General features: G+C 41.9%; 1 protein-coding gene across 5 annotated transcripts in view; it reads left to right on the top strand.

Annotated features, from left to right (window-relative positions):
- Positions 1-15,890, top strand: part of NIN (ninein) — a 263,739-nt gene that overhangs the window by 43,314 nt on the left and 204,535 nt on the right. For all 5 annotated transcript variants that reach the window (XM_033951534.1, XM_033951532.1, XM_033951530.1 and 2 more), the window contains exon 3: positions 5,480-5,561. In XM_033951534.1, coding sequence (XP_033807425.1) covers positions 5,480-5,561 — 82 coding nt within the window. The remainder of the gene's footprint in view (positions 1-5,479; positions 5,562-15,890) is intronic.

The following is a 15,890-nucleotide window of genomic DNA, read 5'->3' as shown; positions in this document are numbered from 1 at the left end:
CTAATACTAATATACATAATATACAGTTTGCTGTTACAATTTGCCATAATTATTCTTGTAGCGCAGATTTTCAGTACAAGTTTTATCCTAATTGACACAAAAGACAGTTTACAGGTTGGATTTGCCATAGTTACAGTGCAAGATTTTACAATATAAGTTTCCTTACGTATTTATTTCTTTGTGATTCATCTATCAAGGGCTGGGAGTTAGGTGAAGAGGTATGTTTTTTTTATTGCATTCCCAAAGTTGAGGAGTCCTTCAAAGAACCGATCTGATCTGTGGGAGCAATCAGTTCCAGTGGCTCGATATGAAATGGGAGTAGGAACGTTGTTTGGTGGTTTGAAGTCGAAGGGCACAACCAGGGGGTGTTTTGAGGCGTATTTCATCCTGGGAGCAGAGGGACTGGTTCGGCATGTATGGAGGAAGCTTAGCCATCACATAGCCATGCTAGCATTGTGCCCTTGAAGACAGTGTTTGGCTATGGGCAGCTAGTGAGCTGACGCTAGAGCCTGGAAGACAGGGTCGCAGGCACAAAGGTGTTTTAGAAGCCTGTTTGCCATGAGACCGTTTGAATAGCGCATTACAGTAATCCATGCAGGAGAGTACTAAGGCATAGAGTAGTTGGGCGAAGTAACTCTGAAAAGTAGTTCCTTATTTTTCAGAGTTGTCTTAGGTAGTAAAATGAGGAAGATATCACCTGAGAGATATGGTCGGAAAGCGATAGGGTGGCTGTCAAGGCGTATTCTTGACAGAAGGCAGGGCAGTCAGAAAGGACCTCAGCGATTGGTCCTCAGCAGTCACTTATTTTTGGATTGGCCAGCCCAGTCAGTGTTGCTTTTTTATTTTAGTGAATCTCTTCCTGCCTACATTTGAATGCGGTCCCTCTCATTTGCATGCGCGGATTGGAGGATGATCGGGACAGAGGTTAGTGAATCGGGTCGTAAAGGGGTCGTTAAGTGGTCGGAAGTTGATCGGTGGGCTTAGTGAATCTAGCCCTTAAACAGGTGGAGAGGCCAGTTCTGTCCAGATGCCCTAATACAGGGGTAGGCAATTCCGGTCCTCAAGAGCCACATGCAGGTCAGGTTTTCATGATATCCACAATGAACATGTATGAGATGGATTTGCATGCACTGCCTCCTTGAGATGCAAATCTATCTCATGCATATTTATTGTGGATATCCTGAAAACCTGACCTGCATGTGGCTCTCGAGAACCGGAATTGCCTACTCCTGCCCTAATAGAATCCTAAAACGCCTCAATTCCAGTCGCCCTATTTCATTTCACAGCAATATTTTATTTTCTTATTCCTTTATCTTTGATGCAATATCAATGGGAGGCATTCAATATAACTACTTTTCTTAAAACGGATTTTATATTTCTCATTTCATTCTTTTTTTTTTTTTTTTTTTTTTTTTTTTTAATTATTATTTGGATCTTCAGATGGCTGACAAGGTGTGTGACTCCTGTTCTTCCAGCCATTATCCTCATTGATCCATTTATCTTATGTTCTCATCTGCTAACTTTTTTACTTTCTTTTTAACCAGGGATTAGTTTACTTGAAGTGACTTACTTTAAAGCGATGCTTCACCCCTTCCAACATTAATCCACCTTTCAATCCTTCTTCAGGGTTGAGGAGATTTCCTTAGAGATTCACTGTTCCTATCATGAGACAGCCCCTGTGGAAAGTTTAGCCAATAGAATCCTAGCATAACAGGGTTTCCAGTGCAATAGGTGAGACATTCTGGACCAGGGGTAGGGAACTCCAGTCCTCGAGAGCTGGATATCCACAATGAATATGCATGACAGATTTGCCTGCACTACCTTCTTGGTATGCAAATCTCTCTCATGCATGTTCATTGCGGATATCCAGAAAATCTGGCCTGCCAGTAGATATCGAGGACCGGACTTGGGCAGCCCTGACTTAGGCTATATGTGGTATATAAATACTAAAAAAAAAAAAAAAAATCTTTAACTCCTCTCATCTTGGGCTCTGCATCCCCAACCCTATATGTCATGTCTGTCTATCCAAGTTAGATTGTAAGCTCTTCTTAGGAGGGACTATCTATTAGATGTCAAAATGCACAGCGCTGCATACATGATAAATGTAGTAGTACATGAATAATGTGTGCATCTTTCCTATCAGTGGTAGTGTTCTGCTCCTGAGAAAATAAAGTTGATAGTCAATTATAATTCCTAGATATTTGAGTCAACAACAGGGAAAGAGAAAGTCCCAAAACTAGTAGCCAAACTGGGGCACTCATATCTTCCAGTGGAGGTTTTAGAGAAATTCAAAACCAAATGATTTATCTTTCAACCATCTGGCAACTAAATCTAGACAAAAGGCCAGCTTTGGTGAAACAGGATCTTTTGTAATAGTTGATCCTCCTGGAGTAGTTGCTGGCTGTGGGTTAAACAATGACAGCCCTGTTGCAATCCTCCTTATAATGTAAGAGAGACTATTGGGTATACACAACAGAAGTGACTCCTGTTTTTATTGTTGTGCCAGGAGGACACTGGCTCCTGAAGCTAAGGAGGAATTACAGATGCCAATGGATAAATTAGCCATCAAGTGGTATAAAATAAAACCCCAAACATTTGCTAAAAGCTCCTGCTCTAATGAGTTATATTTTTTCAGATCCATTTGACTGGGGAAGAAAGAACAATGAAGCTAGCTGTGATTTAAAAACCCTCTGCTGATGAGCACCATCATTGGCTGTTGTGTACGTCAACAACTGAATAGGCTTTCTATTCCCAGTTCAATTGTCATTCAATTTACAGATAGCTGAAATTTTCAAGTTTAGCTACCGCCATCTGGAGAAAATATTTCGTCACACAACATGTAATTAAACTCTGGAATTTATTGCTGGAGAATGTGGAAAAATCAGTTAACTTAGCGGGGTTTAAAAAAGGCTTGGATAACTTCCTAAAAGAGAAATCCATAGGCCATTATTGAGATGGCATGAGGAAATCTACTGATTATTCCTAGGATAAGCAACATAAAATCTGTTTTACTATTTGGTATCTAGCTAGGTACTTGGGACCTGGGTTGGCCACTGTTGGAAACAGAATACTGGGCTTGATGGCCCTTTTGGTCTATCTGAGAATGGCAATTCTTATGTTCTTATACATAGAAACCCGATGGCAGATAAAGACCAAATGGCCCATCTGCAGTGACCATTAATTCTTCCTCTCTCTAAGAGATCCCACGTGCCTATCCCATGCCTTCTTGAATTCAGACAGTCTCTGTCTCCACCACCTCCGGGAGACTATTCTGCAAAAAAGTGTTTCCTTATATTTCTCCTGAGCCTCTTAACTTCATCCTATGCCCTCTCATTCCAGAGCTTCCTTTCAAATGACAAGACGCGCGACTCGTGCACATTAATGCCATGCAAGTGTTTAAACGTCTCTTATCATATCTACTACTACTACTACAATTATTTCTATAGTGCTACCAGACACATGCAGCACTGCACAGAGTCACAAAGAGTAAGAAAACAGACCCTGCTCAAAAGAGCTTACAATCTCCCCTCTCCTGCCTTTCCTCTAAAGCAGTGGTCTCAAACTCGGCCCAGGAGCCACTTGCGGCCCGCCAGGTACTATTTTGAGGCCCTCGGTATGCTTATCATAATCACAAAAGTAAAATAAAACAATTTCTTGATCATATGTCTCTTTAGTTATACATTACAATATTATTATTAAGACTTAGCCAAAAGGAAAGATTTATAAACTATAAAGAGTTTTACCTCATGCAAAATTGTCATTTCTTTAATAAGACATTAATTATTTTTTTTCTTAGGCCCTCCAAGTACCTACATATCCAAAATGTGGCCCTGCAAAGGGTTTGAGTTTGAGACCACTGATCTAAAGTATATATATTGAGATCTTTAAGTCTGTCCCCATACTCCTTATGATGAAGACCATGCACCATTTTAGTAGACTTCCTCTGGGCCAACTTCATCCTTTTTATATCTTTTTGAAGGTGCGGTCTCCATAATTGTACACAATATTCTAAATGAGGTCTCACCAGAGTCTTATACAGGGGCATCAATACCTCCTTTTTCCTACTGGCCATACCTCTCCCTATGCACCCTAGCATCTTTCTAGCTTTCGCCGTTAACCTTTTCAACTTGTTTGGCCACCTTAAGATCATCACATACAATCACTCCTATGCCCTGCTCTTCTTTTGTGTACATAAGTTCTTCACCCACTAAACTGTACCATTCCTTCAGGTTCAGCTGTGAACACAGAACAGAAATATTTGTTAGCAATTCAGCTTCTACATATTCCTCCCCTTCACTTTTGAGTTTCACAAAGCCACTTTTGCACTTCTTCCTATCACTGATGTATCTAAAAATTGTCCTTGTCTCCCTGTTTTACCATGTCTGCTATTTTTTTCTTTCATTTCTATCTTTGCTTTCCTGACTACTCAACCAACCTCTCAACTTTTCTATGTATTTTTGCCCGTCTTCCTCTTTCTGCAATCTTTCGTAGTTTACCTTTTCAGCTACTACTTTTGAGAACCAAAGTAGCCTTTTCCTCTTACTTCTACTTACTTGCCTTGCAAAAAGGTTTGTTGCCCTTACAATAACTCATTTCAGTTTTGCTCACTGTATTTCTACTCCTTTCAGATGTTTCCATCAAGACAATAATTCCTTGACGTAATCTTCCATCCTTTCAAAGTTAGTTTTTTTAAAAGTCTAGAACCTTTACTTTTGAATGAGCCCCCCTAATGAGCCAAACTAAAGGAGGGAAACAGAGGGAGGAGAGAAATAGATGTTGGCCTTAGAGATTGGGAGGGAAGAGAGATTGATAATGGACCTGGGAAAGAGAGAAGTGTTGGAAAAGGTGGGGGGGAAAGGTTGGAAAAGAGGGAAGAGAGAATGCATCTGGGGGAGAGGAGGGAGGGCTCTTAATCAGTGGCATAACCTCGGGGGAGCCTTGGAGACCTAGGCCCCTTCCAACGCTGCAGAACTTATTCAATGCCTGGTGGGATAGCTGAAGAAGTCCATTGCCTGAGTTGCTCTCTTCCTCCTCATACTGTCTCAGGAGTGGGATGCCAATGGTATATCTTTAGCCACCAATGCTTTCTCTGTTTGTGCATGAACTGAGAATGCTTGGGAAGTGCCAATTTTGGTGGTGGAGACACTCCATTGACTTCCTCACCCCTGAGGCAGTAACAAGGAGGAAGAGGGCAGCTTTGGCAGTAAATTTCTTTGACTGGGGTGGGGGAGAGGGAATCGCATGGACCCTTTAGCATTTATACCTTACATTTTATTTGGGATGCAAATTTCAAATGTTTTTCTGCTGAATGATGTAATCTGTTGCCTAAAGAGATTGTTGTAAAAATGTTCCACCTCGAGGGACTTGTCCAGAGCAACAGACGTAAATAAAACTAATGAGCAGTTTGTCTCATCGTCGTCTCCTTTAAAATGTAGTCTTGACTTTTTTTTCCCCTTCTTTCATTCATATTGTTTCAAAGGTACATTTTGACCAGTTTAAAGAAGCACTGATACTGGTTTTATCCAGCACGCTGTCCAATGAAGAGAGCTTTCAGGAGCAAGGTAAGATATGATTTTCCAGTAATAAACCTCTTCTTATATTGAGTAGATGAGGACTGAAAGGAGGAGATTGACAATGTGATGTGTATTTAAAGCCTAGCCCTCCAATATTCAACCTGTGGTGGTCGGCCATTTTAAAGCCATGACTGCCACAGGCTGAACTTAACCCAGATATTCCCTTCTGGGTCCATGTCAGGGCATCACTATTGAGTAACCGAGTCAGCTGCAAACCTGAAAGTTGTACAGCCGGCAGTTCATATTCTCTGCCAGCACCTCCACAGCTAAGTGGGCAAAGACAGGATAAAACAAAAGACAGTCCTATCTGCCCGTTTATTTATATGGGCACAGCACTTAAAATGGCCTTGGACTCTGCCCATGAACCACCATGGCACTGACCTCGCAGTGCCATGGCAGTCTGAAGGGATACCCAGCAACACTGTGTGGTTAAGTGTCACTGATTGTCTAGGGATGACCCACTGAGCAGGGTTTATGTGGGCATGAATCTGCATGCATAAATCATATTGAATATGTTCCCAAAGATTAATAGTTCCCAAGCCAGTCAGACTTTTTAAAGTATCTCTAAATGAAAAATTTCTGTATTCCTGATCTCTAATGTAAATTAATAGAAACACAGAAACATGATGGCAGATAAAGGCCAAATGCCCATTCATCCTGCTCATCTACAGCATCCACTGTCTCCTCTTCCTAAGAGATCCCACGTGCCTATCCCAGGCTTTCATACACAGTCTTTGTCTCCACCACCTCTACCAGGAGACTATTCCATGCATGTACTACCCTTTCTATAAAAAAAAATATTTCCTTAGATTACTCCTGAGCCTATCACCTCTTAACTTCATCCTCTGCCGTTTCATTCCGGAGCTTCCTTTCAAATGAAAGAGACTTGCCTCATGCACATTTATGCCACATATGTAGTTAAACATAATCTTCCCTCTCCCACGTTTCCTCCAAAGTTATACATATTGAGATCTTTAAGTCTGTTTCCATATGCCTTCTTTTGTACCAACTCCATTCTATTTATATCTTTTTTGAAGGTGTGGTCTCTAGAATTGTACACAATATTCTAAATGAGGTCTCGCCAGAGTCTTATACAGCGGCATCAATACCTCCATTTTTCTACTGGCCATATTTCTCCCTATTCACCCTAGCAGTCACCTTTTCCACCTGTTTGGCTACCTTAAGATCATCGCATACTATCACTTAAATCTTGCTCCTCTTTCGTGCACAAAAGTTCTTCACCCCCTAAACTGTACTGTTCCCATGGGTTTTTGCAGCCCAAATGCATAACCTTGCATTATTTAGCACTAAATTTTAGCTGCCAAATTTCAGACCATTCTTCAAGCTTTGCTAGGCTCTTCCTCGTGTTGTTCACACAATCAGGGGTGTTCACATCATCCGGGGTGTCTACTGTATTGCAGATTTTGGTATCATCCGCAAAGGCAAATCTTACCTGACAGCCCTTCAGCAATATCGCTTACAAAAATGTTAAAGAACAGGCCCAAGAACTGAACTGAGGGGCATACTGGTAACATCCCTTTCCTCAGAGCAATCTCAATAGACCACTACTCTTGTCGCCTTCCATGCAACCAGTTCCTTAACCATGTTTCCTGAGTAGTGATTTTAAATAACCTGAAAGCCAAACTGGTTGATTTGACCTTAAATTGCATTGGAAAATAAGTGAGTGACTAAAACACCAACCATTAATGTGGCCTATGCTGGCTCCTAAACACTTCCTGTTAGTGTTGTGAGGATATGTGTGATGGGGAACAGCATTAAACCGTGGGTTAAAACCATGGGCTAGCACTGCGCTCTTTTTGCAGAATAGAAGGGAGTTTGTATGCGTACATATAGTAGTTCTGCAGTTTTACAGTTTTATATTTTTTATTTTGATGGTTGGGGTTGTAACCTTGATACTGGGATTTCAGGGCGGCTAAGAGCAGGAGAGTTGGCAAGGACAGTAAGCAACTGGTCCTCAGCAATTGCTTCATTTTGGATCGGCAAACCCAAATCAGTGTTTTCTTCTTCTGGTCAGTGAATCGATGGCTTCCTACTTATGCATGCCATTTCCCCTCATTTGCATGATCAGATCGGGTGAGAGATTGATCGGGCAGAAGGTTAGTGAATCAGATCCGGGTCGAGGAACGTTTGCAAACTGGTCGGGACACAATCGGTGAGTTTATTGAATCTAGGCCTTAGTGCTTTGTCGTTACTCACCTGGGTCCTTGCCTTGAGCCAGCCCTGAGTCAAGGACCTCCAATGGATCTAGTGAGTGCACTTCAGAAATCTGGGAGTGACTGTAAGCAAGCTTTCTGAGCAAAATGTACATTGTACTTCTACTACTTATCACTTATAGCTCTGAAAGGTGTACGCAGCACTGTACATTTTGACATTTATAGGCAGTCCATGCTCAGAGCTTACATCTAACTTGGACAGACAGACATGACACATAGGGTTGGAGATGCAGAACCCAAGGTGAGAGGACTTAGGAGTCAAAAGCACTCTCAAAGTGGTGGGCTTTTAACTGGGCCTTGAACACTGCCGGAGATGGAGCCCGCCATAGGGATTTGGGCAGCTTGTTCCAAGCATATGGCGCAGCAAGGTAGAAAGGACGGAGTCTAGAGTTGGCAAATTGGAGAGAAGCACAAAAAGGAGGGATTTACCAGCTGAGTGGAGCTCATGAGGGAAGGGGGAACATAGGGAGAAGGGGGCACATAGGGGGAGATAAATGAAGAGCGAGAGTGAGGGGCAGCTGAGTAAGTGCATTTGTAGGTCAGCAAGAGTTGTTTGAATTGTATTCGGAAATGGGTGGGAAGCCAATGAAGTGACTTTAGGAGAGGAGTAACATGAGTATAGTGGCTTTCCCAGAATATGAGTTGTGCAGCTGAATTCTGGATGGATTTGAGGGGAGCGAGATGACTAAGCGGAAGGCCTGAGAGTAGTGAGTTGCAGTAGTCTAAGCATGAAGTGATGAAGGACGTGGATAAGTGTTTTGGTAGTGTGCTCAGAGAGAAAGGGTCAGATTTTGATGATATTATAGAGGAAGAAGCAGCAGGTTTTAGTGATATGTTGTATCTGGGCAGTGAAGGAGAGAGAGGAGTTAGATGACCCCGAGATTACGAGCATACAAAACGGGAAGGAAGAGGTTGTCCACAGAGATGGAGAATGAGGGAAGCTGAGAAGTGGATTTAGGCAGGAAGATGAGCAACTCTGTTTTAGCCATATTCAATTTTAAATGGCGGTGAGACATCCAGTTGGCAATGTCAGACAGGCAGGCTGAGACTCTGGTCTGGGTTTCAGTAGAGATATTTGGCGCAGAGAGAGAGATCAGGGAGTCGTCAGCATAGAGGTGATACCACTGTATTGGAGTCTCTTATCGGACTCTCAAGACCAGTATCACCAATGTTAAGTCATCTTATCCTGCTCGTCTTCTTTACCACCTATATATATATATATATATATATATATATATATATATATATATATATATATATATATATATTATTCCATTGCGGGAGAAAAAAGAATAAGCAAGCATTTTTGTGAAAATGAGAATTTTTTAACATTTTATTCAACACTGTGTTCAGAAAGAATCCTTCTCTGTTTTCATATGTTCCATTGATTTTTTTTTTTTTTCTTTTTTTCTTTCTTCCCCCCATTGTGGGGGGTGGAGCAGGCTAAGGTTAATCTAAATAAGGAATCCTGTTGTCAGCACTTGCATGTAATTTATGAACCAGCTTTGATTTTCTGATTAAGATCTTGACCTGGTGCTCAAAAATTAGATGATTGATGTCCTTAGGGTGTCCTTTCTTATACCTTCCTCCCCCACCGAAGACATTCTTAGTGACAGAGAGGATTTACAGAAGATGTTCATTTTTATTCTGGGCTGGAACCTGTCATCTACCACTCCCTTTAATTCAAAACAAGATGCAAATGTTTCCTTGGGAATATTAAAAAAAATAAAATAAAATTCTGACTATTCTTCAAAGAGGCTGGCTAGGTCCTAGCATTTTTTTTACCCCTGCCTCACTAGATCTCCAAGCCCAAAATATAGAATTTAGCTCCCTTCCTCACATCAGTTTTCTTTTTTACATTGCTTTTCAAACAATATCACAATACACTCATTTGGCCTCTAAAAATAACTATAGACCAGTCTTACACCATTGAATATCATTAAACAATGCTGAAAAATGACAAGAGATCAAGCATCTATAAACCTGATTTCTGTTGGCCCACAGCCTGGGAATTGAAGCTTGCAGTTTTGTGAACTGAGTGTTCAGTAGCTTTAGTCCCTCCACTTGGCATAAATGTGTCCTTTTGCTTAGGAATCCCAGCAAGGGTAGGATTGTTGTATTCACTAGCTCAGTCTTTCTTAAGTTAGGTCTTCAGGATATCCACAAATTAATATAAATGCAAGCAATTTGCATATAATGGCAATATATGCAAATTAAGTTCATGCATATTTGTTGGATATTCATTTGGATATCCTGCAAACCTGACTGGCATGGGGGTATTCCAGGAATGACCTGGGAAACATGCTCTAGAGCAGGGGTGTCAAAGTCCCTCCTCGAGGGCCGGAATCCAGTCGGGTTTTCTGGATTTCCCCAATGAATATGCATTGAAAGCAGTGCATGCAAATAGATCTCAAGCAGATTCATTGGGGAAATCCTGAAAACCCGACTGGATTCTGGCCCTCGAGGACCGACTTTGACACCTGTGCTCTAGAGTCTAGTCCATTAACTCTGCTTTGGACACTTGTTCTCTCGCTGATCCTACAGACATTTCACCAGCGCTTAATCTATAGCAGGGATCTCAAAAGTCCCTCCTTGAGGGCTGCAATCCAGTTGGGTTTTCAGGATTTCCCTAATGAATATGCATGAGATCTATGTGCATGCACTGCTTTCAATGCATATTCATTGGGGAAATCCTGAAAACCCAACTGGATTGCAGCCCTCAAGGAGGGACTTTGAGATCCCTGATCTATAGTGTCCATGTATACTGTGTCATTCTTCCAAGGCAGACTCTTGATAAAGGCACAGATGCCAAAACACTGCCAGTGTCGAGTTAATGAACTTTTGTAGCATATTATCAATAAAGTGACTCCAGAACAATATACCTATGGCTGATTACTTGATTCTTTTCATCACGACTCCTTTGTTGTGTGCTCTTTCCCACTGTCTACCATCTCTCTCACCCTACCTTGTGCCCTGAGTCAAACTTCTTTATTCCCTTCCATGCAGCATATCTCCCTTCCTCCCTTCCATTATCAAGTGTAACATTTATTTCTCTCTCCTCATGCACCAACTCTCCCAGCCCTCCATCCTATTTCCAACATTTCTCCCACTCTTCTTCATGTATGTATCCCTCCCCTCCACCATGTGCAATATTTCTCCCTCACCCCTTTCTACCTTTGTTGCATCTCTCCCTTCATCTCCTCTTCCCCGTGTCCAACAATTTTTCCTTTCTCCTCTCTCCCTCCCATGCTTTTCATCCCTCTTAGCACTTCCCAATTGACAACCTCCAACCCCTCCCCACCGTGAGACCTCAACATTTGGACCTCCTAAAGCAGTAGCAGCGGTGAACAGGCTGCTAGTTACCTGCCTGCAAGGGTTTCCCTCTTCTGCATCATCAGTGATGTCATCAGTGACTTGGCAGAGGGAAGACCCCGGCGGGGCAGGCCAAGAGTAGCCTGTTCACTGCCTGCCTCTTCTGCTGCTGCTGTTTTAGGAGATGGACATATTTCAAGAGACTCGGGACTCACTGAGCCCAATTTTTTAAGAAAACGAATCGATTCACTGAAGTGAATCGGTGAATTGGGTGGCACTTCTCAGGAGTGGTGCTGTGGCGTGCCCCAGGAGATTTGAAAGGACTGTTGACAAAATCAAATGGGTGGTGGAGCAGAAGCCAGGAGGGTTTAAGAGGAAGGCAGAGTAAAAGACTCATATTTTCCCTGTCTTCTCAGCAGCCCTCTAGTTACAGGGAAAAAACACAATTTGAAGTGTCTGTATACAAATGCTAAAAGCCTAAAAAATAAAATAGGAAAATTTAGAGTATATAGCACTGAATGACGTGGTAGATATAATAGGCATCTCAGAAACCTGGTGGAAGGAAGACATTCAATGGGACACTGTATTACCTGGGTACAAATTATATTGCAAGGATAGAATAGACCAAATTAGAGGGGGGGTGGGTGTTGCGCTATTTGTTAGAGGGAATTGAATCAAATAAAATAAACATTATGCATGACATAGATAGCAGTGTGGAATTCATATGGATAGAAATTCCATGTGTGAAAGGAAGGCATATAAAGGTAGAGTTGTACTACAGTCCCCTGGGACAAAATGAGCAGATAGATGAAGAAATGTTTTCAGAGATTAGGAAAGCTGGCGAATTGGAGAACAGTATAATAATGGATGATTTCAATTACCCTGACATTGACTGGTTAAATGTTACACCGGGGAGTAGTGCTGCCCGATTCACGATTTGAATCGATTCACCGATTTACTTCAGGTGAATCGATTTGAATCGATTTACCACAACAAAAAATCGGCCTCCCGATTCGTTGACTGACCCTCCCCCCTCTCCTCTAAAGCAGGAGAGGCAGCGCTGCCTCTTGCTGGCCTGCCGCTCCTGCTTTAGAGGGCGAGTGGGGAGGGTCAGTTGGAAAGTGGCTTCCCCGCAGCAATTTACCTAAATTCAGCAGCCTGCCCTGCAGAAGATGATCGCGGACTCTAGTGAGTTTTGTAAGCTGCCATACGTCGTCCCAGTTGTCTTCTCTCTGTCGCTGGAGGAGTTGCTGTACAGTGAAAGATTAGAGAAACTCGGCTTCTTCTCCCTCGAACAGAGGAGATTGAGAGGGGACATAATCGAAACATTCAAGGTACTGAAGGGAATATACTTAAGGTAGGGAGAACGAGAGGGAACTCTCTAAAATTGAAAGGGGATAGATTCCGTATGAACGTAAGGAAGTTCTTCTTCAACCAGAGAGTGGTAGAAAACTAGAATGCTCTTCGGGAGTCTGTCATAGGAGAAAATACCCTCCAGAGATTCAAGACAAAGTTAGACAAATTCCTGCTGAACCAGAACACACGCAGGTAGGGCTAGTCTCAGGGTGCTGGTCTTTGACCGGAGAGCTGCAGCGTTAGCGGACTGCTGGGCATGATGGACCACTGGTCTGACCAAGCAGCGGCAATTCTTATGTTTTATGTACTGTATAGGCATTTAATTTCAAAGGGCGACTGATAAATGAGGAAAATGGTTAAAAAAAAGCTAAAAGGATCAGTTGCAAAGGTTAGGATTGTAAACCAGGCGTGGGTGTTATTTAAAAATACAATTGTGGAAGCCCAGACCAGATGTATTCCACATACCAACAAAGGTAGAAAGAAGAGGAAACGAGAGCCAGCATGGTTAAAAGGTGAAGTAAAAGAGGCTATTAGAGCCAAAGAAAACAACATCCTTTAAAGAATGGAAAAAGACACAAGCACTGGCAAGTTCGATGCAAAACATTAATAAAGAAAGCTAAGAAAAGAATATGAAGAGAAACTTTGCAATATTTTTAGGTGTATCAGAAGCAGAAAACCTGCGAGGGAATCCGTGGTATCATTAAATGATCAAGGAGCAAACGGGGCGCTCAGGAGCATAAGACCATAGCAGAGAGACTGAATGAATTCTTTGCTTTGGTCTTTATGGAAGAAGATGTAAGAGATCTATCTGAACCAGAAATGGTTTTCAAGGGTGATGATGCAGAGGAACTGAAAGAAACCTTGGTGAATCTGGAAGATGTACTAAGCCAAATCAACAAGTTAAAAAAATGATAAATCACCCGGACTGGATGATATACATCCCAGGGTACTAAAAGAACTCAAACATGAAATTGCTGTCCTGCTGTTAGTGAACTGTAATCTGTTGTTAAAATCATCTGTAATACCTGAAGATTGGAGGGTGGCAAATGTTACACCGATTTATTTATTTTTCTAAGAGTTTCAGGGGAGATCCGGGAAATTACAGACTGGTAAGCCTGACTTTGGTGCCAGACAAAATGGTGGAAACGATTATAAAAAATAAAATCATGGAATATGTAGACAAACATGATTGAATGAGACGGAGTCAGCATGGGTTCAGCCAAGGGAGATCTTGCCTCACCAATTTGCTTGACTTCTTTGAAGGTGTTAATAAACATGTGGGCAAAGGTGAGCTGGTTGATGTAGTATATCTAAATTTTCAGAAAGCTTTTGATAAAGTTCCTCATGAGAGGCTCCTGAGAAAATTATAGAGTCATGGGATAGGTGGTAAAGTTCAGTTGTAGATTAGGAATTTGTTATCAGATAGGAAAAAGAGGGTAGGGTTAAATGGTCGATTTTCTCAATGAAAGAGGATAAATATTGGTGTGCAGCAGGGATCTATACTGGGTCCAATGCTATTTAACTTTTTTATAAATGGTCTGGAAATTGGAATGATGAGTGAGGTGATTAAATTTGCAGATTGCATTAAACTGTTCAAAGTTGTTAAAACGCATGCGGATTGTGAAAAATTGCAGGCAGACCTTAGGAAATTGGAAGACCAAGCATCCAAGTGGCAGATGAAATTTAATGTGGACAAATGCTAAGTGATGCACATTGGGAAGAATAACCCAAATCACAGTTACTGGATGCTAGGGTCTACCTTTGGGGTTAGCGCCTAATGAAGGATCTGGGTGGCATTGTAGACAATACAATAAAACTTCTGCCCAATGTGTGGCGGCAGCCAAAAAAGCAAACAAGATTCTAGGAATTATTTTAAAAAAGGGATGGTTAACAAGACTAAGATATTATAATGCCTCTGTATCACTCCATGGTATGACCTCACCTGGAGTATTGCGTTCAATTCTGGTCTCATCTCAAGAAAGATACAGTGGCACTAGAAAAGGTTCAGAGAAGAGCGACCAAGATGATAAAGGGGATGGAACTAAACTCTTAGGGCTCTTCAGCTTGGAAAAGAGACAGCTGAGGGGAGCTATGATTGAAGTCTACAAAATCCTGAGTGGAGTAGAATGGGTACAAGTGGATCAATTTTTTTTTCACTGTGTCAAAAATTACAAAGACTAGGAGACACTCGATGAAGTTACAGGGAAATACTTTTAAAACCAAGAGGAGGAAATTTTTTTTCAGTTGGAGAATAGTTAAGCTCTGGAATGTGTTTCCAGAGGTTGTGGTAAGAGCAGCTAGCGTAGTTGGTTTTAAGAAGGGTTTGGACAATTTCCTGGAGGAAAAGTCCATAGTCTGCTATTGAGAGAGACATCGGGGCAAACCACTGCTTGATCTGGATCAGTAGCATGGAATGTTGCTACTCTTTGGGTTTTGGTCAGGTACTAGAGACTTGGATTGGCCATTGTGAGAACAGGCTACTGGGCTTGATGGACCATTGGTCTGACACAGTAAGGCTATTCTTATGTTCTAAGTTGAAGGAAGAAAGTGCCGGGGACGTAACAAAGTCTGGGGAGATTGAAGTCTATGTAAATAGACTATCTTCCATATATAACCCAGGAGAGAAACAGGGTAGAAATAGAAAGTGACAAGTAAAAGGGGCTGTAAGGAAATTGGACATTTGAGTGTAGGCACAGATTGCAGCTCCAAAGTGTAGTTCAGGGGTGTCCAACCTGCGGCCTGAGGGCTGCATGGGGCTCCGTGAAGTATTTTGTGCGGCCCCGGCCGAGGGCTGCAACCCCTGGGTGTTTACAGTCTTGCCGGCTCCCTCCTCTGTCTTGCTGCAGTGTTTGTGCGGCCCCAGAAACATTTTTTTCAGCCAATGCAGCCCAGGGAAGCCAAAAGGTTGGACACCCCTGGTGTAATTGATTAACTCTTTGCACACTCTTGCAGGACTGAGATTGATGGGGGCTGGTTCAGGTGCATAGCTAGGTGATATGGAGCTTGACTCACCCAGGGAAGCCATGTGGAAAGGATTTTACAGCCAGACAGGCTGAACTCACTTTTCTTGTTGCTTTGTTCAGGCACATACCACAGTGAGACAGACTAATCAGTAAGGACACAAGCCTGTTTTTCTTTTGATAATTTTTTTTAAATGATAAATAAAACATTTATGATCATTAGAAAAGGAATAGGTATGTATAACTGTGACCTGCCTAGGTATTAGGCAGGCAAGAAATTTAAAAATAATAATAAATAAGTTTCCTTTGACTTGTTGTCTTGTCCTGATTTCTTGATTTGCTCATTTTTGTATTTAAACCTCAAATATATTGTTAGAAAAGGAATAGGTAATTGTAATCCTTAAATGATGCAAATTAATATACAATATCTACAATGGGTGTGCAAGAGATTAAAG

The sequence above is a fragment of the Geotrypetes seraphini genome, chromosome 7 (genome assembly GCF_902459505.1).
Source record: "Geotrypetes seraphini chromosome 7, aGeoSer1.1, whole genome shotgun sequence".
Classification (NCBI taxonomy): domain Eukaryota; kingdom Metazoa; phylum Chordata; class Amphibia; order Gymnophiona; family Dermophiidae; genus Geotrypetes; species Geotrypetes seraphini.
The sequence above is the reverse complement of the archived record's forward strand: the minus strand, read 5'-3'. Positions and strand labels throughout refer to the sequence as shown.